The 12,784-nt window shown below is 40.6% G+C and overlaps 1 protein-coding gene across 2 annotated transcripts in view; it reads left to right on the top strand.

The window, feature by feature from the left end:
- The window catches only part of LOC124612601 (condensin-2 complex subunit G2-like), a 287,500-nt gene that overhangs the window by 229,594 nt on the left and 45,122 nt on the right, over nt 1–12,784 (top strand). For both annotated transcript variants that reach the window (XM_047140891.1, XM_047140890.1), the window contains exon 21: nt 6,278–6,444. In XM_047140891.1, coding sequence (XP_046996847.1) covers nt 6,278–6,444 — 167 coding nt within the window. The remainder of the gene's footprint in view (nt 1–6,277; nt 6,445–12,784) is intronic.

Here is a 12,784-nt window from a genome sequence, read left to right as displayed (position 1 = left end):
TGCTTAGCCATTTTGCACTTCCTGTCGATCTCATTTTTCAGACGTCTGTATTCCTTTTTGCCTGCTTCATTTACTGCATTTTTATATTTTCTCCTTTCGTCAATTAAGTTCAATATTTCCTTTGTTACCCAAGGAGTTCTACTAGCCCTCGTCTTTTTCTCTCTCTGATCCTCTGCTGCTTTCACTACTTCATCCCTCAGAGCTACCCATTCTTCTTCTACTGTACTTCTTTCCCCCATTCCTGTCAATTGTTCCCTTATCCTCTCCCAGAAACTCCATACAACCTCTGGTTCTTTCAGTTTATCCAGGTCCCATCTCCTTAAATGCCCACCTTTTTGCAGTTTCTTCAGTTTTAATCTACAGTTCATAACCAACAGATTGTGGTCAGAGTCCACATCTGGCCCTGGAAATGTCTTACAATTTAAACCTGGTTCATAAATTTCTCTCTTACCATTATATAATCTATCTGATCTCCAGGATTCTTCCATGTATACAACCTTCTTTCATGGTTCTTGAACCAAGTGTTAGCTATGATTAAGTTATGCTCTGTGCAAAACTCTACCAGGCGGCTTCCTCTTTCATTTCTTAGCCCCAATCCATATTCACCTACTATGTTTCCTTCTCTCCCTTTTCCTACTCTCGAATTCCAGTCACCCATGACTATTAAATTTTCGTCTCCCTTCACTACCTGAATAATTTCTTTTATTTCATCATACATTTCTTCAATTTCTTCGTCATCTGCAGAGCTAGTTGACATATAAACTTGTACTACTGTAGTAGGCGTGGGCTTCGTGTCTATCTTGGCCACAATAATGCGTTCACTATGCTGTTTGTAGTAGCTTGCCCGCACTCCTATTTTTTTATTCATTATTAAACCTACTCCTGCAATACCCCTATTTGATTTTGTATTTATAACCCTGTATTCACCTGACCAGAAGTCTTGTTCCTCCTGCCACCGAACTTCACTAATTCCCACTATATCTAACTTTAACCTATCCATTTCCCTTTTTAAATTTTCTAATCTACCTGCCCGGTTAAGGGATCTGACATTCCACACTCCGATTCGTTGAATGCCAGTTTGCTTTTTCCTGATAACGACGTCCTCCTGAGTAGTCCCCGCCCGGAGATCCGAATGGGGGACTATTTTACCTCTGGAATATTTTACCCAAGAGGACGCCATCATCATTTATCCATACAGTAAAACTGCATGCCCTCGGGAAAAATTACGGCCGTAGTTTCCCATTGCTTTCAGCCGTTCGCAGTACCAGCACAGCAAGGCCGTTTTGGTTAATGTTGCAAGGCCAGGTCAGTCAATCATCCAGACTGTTGCCCCTGCAACTACTGAAAAGGCCGCTGCCTCTCTTCAGGAACCACACGTTTGTCTGGCCTCTCAACAGATACCCCTCCATTGTGGTTGCACCTACGGTATGGCCATCTGTGTCGCTGAGGCACACAAGCCTCCCCACCAATGTCAAGGTCCATGGTTCATGGTTCATGGAGAAGTAGTTAACTATAACCTCATAATCAAAAAGATGATTTTTGTCCACACGAAATTCGTTTCAATAACAAATTAAATGCATTAAAATACTAGAACATAACTTATTCAGATTCCAACCCTTGTAATTAAAATTAAAACGGCAATCAAGGCCTACCTGGTGCTTGGGAGCCTCTTTAGCTGGAACCACAGTGCTGTCTTTTCGAGTATATTCCATTCCTTCACTGCGTAATTTCTTCCTTTCAGTTTGAACACTACCTTCACCTCTCTTCCTCCGTTTTGGTGGAGTTATATTTTCCATTTTTCAACATTGTGTATTATGTATCTGTAATAATTACTTCAGCAGTGTCCTATTGTTGCAAACAAACCACAGAGCTACTTCAACTGTCAACAATTCACGCAAGTATGCGCCAAGACAATAACAGATAACAGAGGGCGCATGACTTGTTCTTTGAACATCGATGTCGGTGTTAGATGTGAATGCCACTTTGTGACAGCTGTAAATACTGTTTGCACTGTTCTGGCGTTTGTATCAGAATAGATGTTATTGACATTAGGGTTACAGTGGAATTTCACCTATAACTCAAATTTTCATTTTTTGGCGCTTGACCCGTTATTTACTTACATGCCACAACTATATTTTCATCCAACAATTACTTCTCTTTTGAATGCACTGTCTACAAACAAATCTGGGGCATGATGATGGGCACCTGCATGACACCATCCTATGCCAACCTGTGCATGGACCATGCAGGGGAATCCTTTCTAACCACCCAAACCCGTCATCTGGTTCAGAGTCATCTTCGTGATCTGGATCGAAAGTGAGGACACCCTATCCACATTCCTCCAGAACCTAAACGTCTTCTCTCCAATTCACTTCACCTGTTCCACCTCAATCCAACAAGCCATCTTCCTCGATGTCGATCTCCACCTGAAAGATGGTTACATCAGTACCTCCGGCCATATGAATCCTACTAGCCGCCAGCAATACCTTCACTTTGACAGCTGCCACCCATTCTGTACTGAGAAGTCCTTTCCATACAGCCTACCATCTATGGCTGTCACATCTGTAGTGATGAGCAGTCCCTCTCGAAATTTACAAAGGGTCTCACTGAGGCCTTCACAGACCTTAATTACCCTTTCAGTCTTGTACAGAAACAGATCTCCTGTGCCTTATCCCTCCAGTCAGCCCTCACCTCCCAAAGTCTCCCCCCCCCCCCCCCCCCCCTCCCATCCAGTCATAGAAGAACATTCCTCTGGTAACTTGGTACCACCCAGGGCTTGAGGAACTGAATCACATACTCTGCCAGGGTTCCGAGTACCTCTTGTTGTGCCCCGGAATGAGGAATGTCCTACCCACTATCCTTCTCACCCATCAAACTTACACAATATCTTCACCCATCCATACATAACCCATGCTCTCAACCCCTTGCCTCATGGCTCATATCCCTGTAATAGACCTATATGCAAGACCTGTCCCATTCATCCTCCCATCACCACCTACTCCAGTCCAGTCACAAGCTTTACCTATCCCATCAGAGGCAGGACTACTTGTGAAACTAGCCAATGATCTACAAGCTAAGCTGCAACCACTGTGCTGCGCTCTATATTTGCACGACGACTAACAAGCTGTCTGTCCGCAAGAATTGCCACCGACAAACTGTGGCCAAGGAACATCTGGACCACATAGTTGCTGAGCATGCTACCCAACATAATGTTCTTCATTTTAAAGACTGCTTCACAGCCTGTGCCATCCGGATCCTTCCAACCAACACCAGATTTTCATAATTGTGCAGGGGGGATTCTCCCTGCAATATAAGAACGTTCCCATAACCCTCCTGGCTTCAGACTTTGTTAGTCATTGACTTACACCCACAAGCTACTTGATGTGCATGGAATAAGCTGTTTCAAAGATAAAGTCCTTTAACTAAAATAGGCTTGTGCCATTGAAAAACTGTTGATCTAGATAAAATTCGCTGCAGATTGATTCAGATAAACGTTTTGCTAAGCTGCTCCTTTTTCGAAAGTTTCACCATCTCTTCAATTCTGAAGAATTAATACAACTTCTTGAGGAAGGAAAGAATGATGTGCTGTAGGCTATAGAGAATATCACCTTCAGATTTTGTAAAGGTCATCACATTTTGTGACACAAAAATGTCCCTCTTACTGTCATCTATATCAATACTAATAATAAATCCATAAAACCTTCATGTCTGTCTGTTTGAACATGCTAATCTCCTAAACTAATATAACAATGAAAATAACCAATTTTTGACAATATAATGTAGTTGGATAGTAAAAAGAAAAAATCTACTCACCAGGAGAACACACATACAAAAAACTCTTTTAGGTATGCAAGATTCCGGAGCCAGTGGGCTAGTCCTAAACCTCTCCAGCCCTTTTCCTTCACTCCTTTTCCTTAGGGTTCAAGTCTTCTGCCAGAAGAATGCTTGCATACCTGAAACCTTTTTTTATATATGTGGTCTCCTGCTGCCGGTTGGTGAGTAGATTTTTTGGCTATCCAATTACTTTATAATCTCCTAAACTACTAGACGAGTTTTCATAGTGTTTTACTAGTAATTTGAGCGTAGCTTGGGGTAATGTATAGGCTTTACTTCATCAAAATTGGATCATGGAAACAAATATATCATGATTTAAAGTTTATCTAAAATTATTGCAGCCGTCTGTTTGTCTGAACATGCTAATATCCAAAACTACTAGACAAATTTTCGTGGATGACTTGAGCTTCGCATGGGGCAACATATATAATTTAAAGTTTTATTTTAACTTCGTCTGCTCAGCTTAATAGTTAGGAAGTTCAGTCATCACCACATAGCACACAAAAGAACCAATAGATGGCACTGTTAGTTTTTTTTTAACTCAATGACAGAGGTGTTTTTGGAAATTTACGCCAGTGACAGAATTAAGCGCTGTAATATTATCTTTGTGAATACAAACTAACGGCAAATTTACTTGACTGGAATACCGGGATTTACCAATTTTACATTGTGCATTAAAAACAAGGCAGTGTTGCTGTGCTAATTGTGATAGGTTTTATTTACATTTGACTTCCTTTCCAAGGAAGTCTTTTTTGCCTCAAGGCCAGAAGTATTTTCGGAAGTTTATGTCAGTGAGAGAATTAAGCACCACAGTCTTATCCTACAAATACAAACTAGCACTGAATTTACTTGGCTAGAGTATACAGATATACTGATTTCAATTTGTGTGTTAAAAACTTAATGGCACTACTTTGCTTCTTTCAGTAGATTTTTGTTATATTCTTTGCTAGGTAAAATGAATTTATTAAGTTTGCTTTGTGATGTGGTTGCCTACTCACTACATTTTGCTATCATTTTGTTTACAAATAAAAATGCCTAGGGAACAGTCTTTCTGAATAAACCAGAATGGCTAAAAGACCTCGACAATGTGGTCTCAATTATACAATGAAGCGAGACTTGCTGCATCTCGAGAACATCACTTCCCTCCATCATAACAGTACAGAAGTGCAAATGTTGATGGGAAGTGGCACACGCTAGCGAGTTTTTATACCCCACATCCTGCTTATTCCTGACAGTTTACCATTTCACTTTAAACGTGTAAAATTCGTAGTGAGTTTATGTTCTGCCGTGACCATAAACAAGGCCAGAGGCTGTGTGTTACGGGTGTGGACCTTGGTGTCAGTTTCTTTTCACACAGCCAGTTCTCCATGGCTCTCCCCTGTGATAATTAAGCAAATAAGTTCTTCATTCATATTCCCAATCGTAGTATCCCAAACATTGAATACAAAGTCAAAAATAAATTCCACACATAGAAAGTCCGGGGCACAGCTCTAAACAAATACCCAGGCAATGCTGGGTTTCTAAGCTAGTTATTGCTATGATATTTGCTACTGTGCAATAATGCCAGTTCTGAAGAATAGCCAGAAACTTAAAGAGAAACCAAAAATGTCAAAAGGAGACCCCAAGAACAAATGCCCCCACATATTCCAGCTAAACAACTGAAACTCTGAAGAGCCACTGGGTAAATAGGGCAGAAACACAGCCAGAAGTCGGGCATTATGCAAGAAAGCCGCATGATATGTGTTGAATGTGTTATGGCATCTACATCCCACAGGTAACTGAGTAACACCGCTTCTAAATGTGTCTTGTCATTTATAGGGCCTATCTGTACCATAATTACATGTATCTACAGTACTTTGAAAAACATGGACGGTGTACATCAAGTTGTCTACAGCACCTGGGGAAAGCTCTGGCACTGTGTCTTTTTTAAGGCACCTGCAGCAACAAAAGGGTCAGCTGAAAATTGCAAAAGAAATTTCATTTGGGGTGATTGAGTGGAGCAGGTGAAGAATTCTTACTCTGTTATGAAATGGGATGAAACCTGGGTAGCCCACCACTTAATGGAATTGAAAATGCAGGTGATGCTATGGCAGCTGTTTGACTTTTCTTGACGAGGGACCAATTCCATAGTCATGACATAGTGAAGAGTAACTTCTTCCTTTTCACCATTTTGAAGGAAAACACTTTCAACAAAGGAGGTTAATAGCCAATAGGAACGTGTGCCACGAGCATACAGAAGCTTGAAGTGCAATGATGGTCACATGAAACACAGCAGTATACCTGTGTAGTATGGTAGTATACTTGTGTATATGCCAAGTACTTTTCTTGAGTAAGTAGGCATTTATCTGTTGATGAAATATGTCATAACCTTACTTTCCAAACACATCTCTTCTTGGGGTAGATATGTATAAATATACTTTTATTCAATTTTATTATTGTGCAGGATTCTTCAAAGCTACTAGCAGCGTTAGGGTTACTGCTCCTTTTTGTACGCTACCGGAGGTATGTGTCAGTTGAAAGCCTGAAGAGTGCGCTTAACAGTGCAGAGTCTGCAGTAGTCAGTTACCATGCACAGATTTCCAAGGAAGCAGATATGGAAACTGATGATACGTAAGTGAAATTTCATTCTATTAACAATGAACTTGACTCATTTGTGTCCTTGTGTATCTTCTTGGCTTTTACGTTTTTCTATCACCCACCTGAATTTGTTAGTATGATGGTGTGCTGAAAAGTAATGCTCTGAATTTTTTATGTGAAAACTCTTAAAGCTTCTTAAGTACAAGAAATCTTATTAACATTCTACATCTTGAATGAGATTTTCACTCTGGAGCGGAGTGTGCGCTGATATGAAACTTCCTGGCAGATTAAAACTGTGTGCCGGACCGAGACTCGGACTCGGGACCTTTGCCTTTCGCGGGCAAGTGCTCTACCATCTGAGCTACCCAAGCACGACTCATGCCCCGTCCTCACAGCTCTACTTCTGACAGTGCCTCGTCTCCTACTTTCCAAACTTTACAGAAGCTCTTCTGCAAAAGTATCTTGTGGAATAAAAATAACATAATACCGAATTTTAAACAATGGAAAACCGAGGATGAAATAATGACAGTATTATGAAAAGGATAGATAGCTACTTACCATGTGGTGGAGATGCAAAGTTGCAGATAGGCACAACAAAAAGACTGTCAAACAAGGAAGCTTTTGACAATGTGTGTGTGTGTGTGTGTGTGTGTGTGTGTGTTTTTCTATGAATGTGTGGGTATATGTTGTCTAATTCCAGTGAAGGCCTTTTTGCATGAAAGCTTACTTATTTGGCAGTCTTCTCCCCCCACCCCCCACCCCATCTTTGTATCTAAGGCTCAACATCTCGACTTTTTAGTGAATGGCAATCTATCCTTTTCGTAATATTGTAATAATACTAAATTTTGTTTGACTGTTGGCCTGTTTTCATATGAAATACAACTACACATACGTTACACAGGCCTGCATTTTTCAGTTGTATGATGTTTTTGAAGTTATGATGATGGATTCCTGTGTATTTTTGTGCACTGAATCCATAAAGATCTTAGTTTTTTTTCCATCATGTCAGAATTTTTTTGCAAATCACAGTTTCTCAGAATGTTATACAAATCCTCCCACTCTGTGACACCAATGAAACAACTGTGATATGTTTTCAGTAGGAATTTAGACTATTTTTTCCTACTGAAAATTATCAAAATGTGTTATATATAAAAAAAAATCAAAAATCTAAGATGTACTATGAGATTTAAACAAATAGGAAAGGCTTCCATTTGTTGGCTTACGCTGGAGACAAATAATTGACATCATAAACTGGCAGATGGCAGCACTCTCATCATTAAATGTGTTCTACACCTCAACTGTCAGTGTTGACACAGTGTCAAGAAGCTGTAAAAAGTCTGCGGATTCGTTTTGTTACATTTGTGGTGAGTTAATGGTGTCAAAGCAAAAAAGACGTGTAACATCATTCTATGCTACCAGAATGCTAAATTGAAGTAGATGATTCAGGAATTGAATCAAGTGAAGAAACTGAAGATAACGAAGAGTAGTACGAACCTGGCAATTCTCCACCCCAATCATTTACACAAACTGAACTGAATGTTTTGATATTGCTCGATTCAAGGCTTAAAGATTAGAATTTTCTTGCTTCTTGCACTTCATTTTCGTGCTTCATGTACAGAGAAAAAGTTTTATTCCATACTTTTTGGCAGAAGGAGACTTAGTATTCTGCAGTTATGTGTGTGGACTGTTTAAAACTCTGTTTGATAGCACTGATTGGAGACTATTAATTGATTCGTTGAAGCGAAGCTTTAAAGTTGCTGTGCTTCATAACAGAAACAGGTGCATGTCAACACCTATAAGGCATTCTGTACACTTAACAATATGACAATTTACAATTTGTTATCTAGAAAATTGAGTACGATGGTCAGATGAGGGTGGTTTGAAAAGTTCTCGGAATCGCCACGAGAGGTCAATGCTAGCCCGATGAGTTGTTCACGTGATATTCATTGTATTGTTGCCTGTAAACATGTGCCATGTCAGTGCTCTTGGAAGGGAGCTGTGGCGTTGATGTGGCTCTGTTGTTGTTCCCGCATAGTGATTTGCAAAGATGGAAAAAATGGAGATTCGAGTAGTGATTAATCACTTCGTAGAGAATGATATGAAAGCAAAGGACATTCATGCCAATTTCCAGAATACACTGGGGGCTCTGCTCCTTCATATTCAACTATTGCCAAGAAGACAAATGAATTTAAATTTGGTCGGGAGAGCTTAGATGATGATCTGTGCAGTGGTGGACCAAGATGTGTCACTACTCCAGAAATCATTGCAAAAGTGCACAAAATGGTCATGGAGGATCACCGATTGAAAGTGCATGAAATTGCTCACTCTTGACAGATGTAATCTGAAAGGTATATCACATTTTAACTAAAAATTAGAAATGAAAACATTATCTGCAAGATGGGTGCCACGACTCTTGACGTGCACTTGCACACGTGCCGTTGCCATGGCAACCACCTTATTCACCTGACGTTGCTCCACCAGACTTCCATCTTTTCCCAAACCTGAAAATTTTTCTTGGTGGATGAAGATTCACTTCAGACGAAGAATTGATAGTCGGAGTTGACAACTATTTTGTAGGCCTGGAGGAAACTCATTTTTGAAATGGGATCAAGGCACCGGAACATCGTTGGACCAAGTGTATTAATCTACAAGGAGACTACATTGAAAAATAGAAAAAAGTTTAGGGGGTTGTAAGTACTTTTTTTCTGTTCCATTACGAGAACTTTTCAAACCACCCTCATAAGTGGATCATGTGTGTTGATCTCAAAGTAATATTGATGGATAGCAATGCATTTACACCAAGTTTCCTGTTTTCTTATATGAGTGGGATGGCAATGACAGGGAAAATCATTGAAAAAGAAAGATTGATCACAACAAGCTTCATTGGAACCTGCAATAAAAAATGTGTTCCAGAAATCTCTCATTGAGTTGACAAAAGTTCTCCTTCCACCTCTATATATTGAATTAGGCTTGGTGAAGCAGTTTTGTGAAAACCTTACCAAAAGGTGGTAAAGGTTTTCAGTATATTTCTAAAAAATTCCCAGCCTTATCAACCGCAAAACTAACAGATGATGTCTTAAGGGTCTGGACGTTGGGGGAGGGGGAATAAAAAAATAAAAATTGAAGTTATTGGAAGAGACACAGTAACCAAGTGTATGTGCAACAAAAAGGATCAAAATTTCAAGTCTGTCATTGAGGCTATGCTCCATAAGTACCAAAATTTAGGCTGTTCTATAACTTTGAATATTCATTTCCATTGTTCACATTTCGACTACATTCCTGAGTATCTGGATGCTGTTTGTGAAGAGATGGGTGAGAGATTCCATCGTGATATCAAAGACTTTGAAAAGTGTTACCAAGGAAGATGGAATGCTACAATGATAGTGGCCTGTTGCTGGATCTTGCACAGAGATGATCCCAGAGGAGCACATGCACAGAAAGTCCTGAAATAGAGCATGGCTGGTCCAAAGAGATGTTGACGCAAGGACTAGAATCACGAGTTTCATATTTTCTTTATTGTATTTTGTTATTTCCTATTGTAAGTCACAAAATAATACTCTTTATATGAACCAAACCTGTTACACTCAGTCATTAAGCATCATGTTTGTGATATTTTTTGATATATACTACATTTGGCAAACTGCAATTTGCAAAACAATTCTGATGTTATGGAACAGAACTAAGGTCTCTTTTAAGTTCAGTGCACCAAGATACATAGGAATCAATCATTAAAAGTTACAAAACAGAACCATCACAGGCTAGTGTTACGCTGGAGTCAAAGCCATTTTGACTTTGTTAAACCAACAAATCTGAGAAGACACTGGACTAGGTACCTGATAAGAGTAGCTGAATCAGTAGAAATAGATTGACCTTAATGGTTATAAACTTCTTTAACCTGACATATGCCTTTCTTGGATACTAAAAATGTAGGAAAATACAGATGCTACGTACTGTAAAGAAGAGACATTAAGTTGCAGACAGGCACACTTAATAGACACTTACTTAGAGCTTTCAGCAACAGCCTTTATCAGTAAAGAGAGACACACACCATTTGCACACACACGCAAGCACACCTCACGCACAAACAACTGGCAACTCCAGCATCTCAGTCCAGAATGCAACTGTCATGTAAGATGCAAGCACCAATCTGGAGGGGGTGGGGAAGGGGAAGGGATAGTAGTGTATGGCTGCAGAGAAAGATGAATGCTGTCTGGTAGAGTGTGCAGGGACTAGAATGCCAGCAGGTGTAGCATCAGGAGATAGTGGGACAGGAAGGTGGGGAAAAAGGAGCAAAAAAGGAGAGTAGCGGGGAAAGATGGGCGGATGCATTGGCAGAGGGCTGCAAATAAACAAGGTGGGAGATGAGAAAGGGGAGGAGGTTGTGGAATTATTTCAGTGGGGACACAATAACCAGCCACAATAGGTCATCAAGGATTGTTGGGTTTACGGATTTTGGAGAGCATGTAGATGGATATGTGGGGTGTCAAAGGGTTGAAGAGGGAAATGTTCTGGGAAGGACCTAAGGCTTAAAGCAGGGATTGGAGGTTGTGTTGGACTTCTGGGATGGGATCATTGTGGCAGAGTTTATTGGTGGAGGAGTCAGGTAATTGGCTTGGGGGTGGGGTGGGGGGGGGGGGGGGGGGTTGAAAGAACCAGAAACCAGATAATTGACAGAGGCCTTCTGCCAGGCAGTCACTGCAATTCATAACAACTGTAGTGGAACCTTTTGTCTGCAGGTAGGATGATCAGTCAGGATTTGTTTTTTGTTTGTGTATGGCTGTTCTTTCTTTCACTGGAAGGTCACAGTATTCTGAGGAAGGAATCTGGGTAAGGATGGTGAGGCCAAATTGAGGGTAAGGAATTCCTGGAAGGTGACCAACAGGTGGTTAGGTGGCAGAGGGGGAGGATCACAGTTGGATGGTGGTATGAACTGGAAGAGGCAGGGTTCAATGTTGGAATTAGGATGGTTTTGGCTGGAGGGATTGGCAGCAAAGAAGTGCTTCCATTGCAGAGATCGGGAAAAGGAGAATAGGTCTTTGAGAAGTCTAACATTAAATTTGGGTGTATGGCTAAAGGTGAGACCTTTGGACAGGACTGAAACTTCTGTGGAGCTGAGGGTTTGGATGGAAAGGTTAACAACTGTTTTACAGGAATGTTTTGGCTCTGGATTTGGTAGAGAGTTTTTGGGATGTGGCAAGTTGAAAAGGTCAGCTAGGCAGGGTTTACCAGCTATTTGGTGAGGGGGGAGGGAACAAGCAGGAACACTGTGGGTACAATAGGAATTGGATAGTGGTGTCCTGAGACAGTACTAGAATGTTAGCAGGTTGAATAACTTATGGAGGTGGTGTCTGGAAGCAAGGAATTCAGTTTCAGAGATGTGATGCATGGGGCAGGGACTGCAGAATAGTAGTATCTTACAGAGGGAGCAGAGGTGGTTGTGGGATCCCTGTGCCATGGAAATGCGTTTTTGAAGTACCAGGTTTGTGGGAGCCAGGAATTGGTGGAATCTGAAAAGGTGTAAGTCATTATGAAAGGAGGGATCCAGAGAAAAGAATCCTTACTGTCAGCATGGTTGGGGGATTCCATTCAGTTTCAGAGATGTGATGCATGGGGCAGGGACTGCAGAATAGTAGTATCTTACAGAGGGAGCAGAGGTGGTTGTGGGATCCCTGTGCCATGGAAATGCGTTTTTGAAGTACCAGGTTTGTGGGAGCCAGGAATTGGTGGAATCTGAAAAGGTGTAAGTCATTATGAAAGGAGGGATCCAGAGAAAAGAATCCTTACTGTCAGCATGGTTGGGGGATTCCATGGTTTAGGCAGCATTTGAGAAACAGGATGTTGGACTGGGTTTTAGCCAGGGAAAGGGATACTTTTCTGAATTGATGCAGAAAGATGGATCAAAGGTCCATTGTGGCAAGAATGGTGTAAAGGAAATGGGAATGATGCAGAAATGGGCAAAATAGTTGTTGATGGTGGTGAGAGGAACTGGATAAGCCCAAAGGTGGATGAAGATGTCCATATACGTAAAATACATAAAAATATGTGAAACTGCATGACACCACACAGAAATATGCACAAATGTGTTAAAAAGGCACAGAAATGTGAGAGAAAAGGATACTGATGTATTTCAATGAAAAGTTTCTCAACAAGCAACAATACAAAAAAATTTTTTCATTGGACTTCACATAATTTAATTTTAGTGACAAGCTTGCATCTCAGTGTTGGTGGAAAAAAATTTCTTTTACAGAACACTGTAAGGTGCAGGTAAGTTGATAATTCTGAAAAATTATAGATATTTAAATATACCCCCTTTAGTAAGAAAAATGTGGGGTACATCAGACCAGTGAGCATATTGGGTGGTGTCATTGTTCAG

The sequence above is a fragment of the Schistocerca americana genome, chromosome 4 (genome assembly GCF_021461395.2).
Source record: "Schistocerca americana isolate TAMUIC-IGC-003095 chromosome 4, iqSchAmer2.1, whole genome shotgun sequence".
Classification (NCBI taxonomy): domain Eukaryota; kingdom Metazoa; phylum Arthropoda; class Insecta; order Orthoptera; family Acrididae; genus Schistocerca; species Schistocerca americana.
Note: the sequence above shows the minus strand (reverse complement) of the source record. Positions and strands in the feature narration are given on the sequence as shown.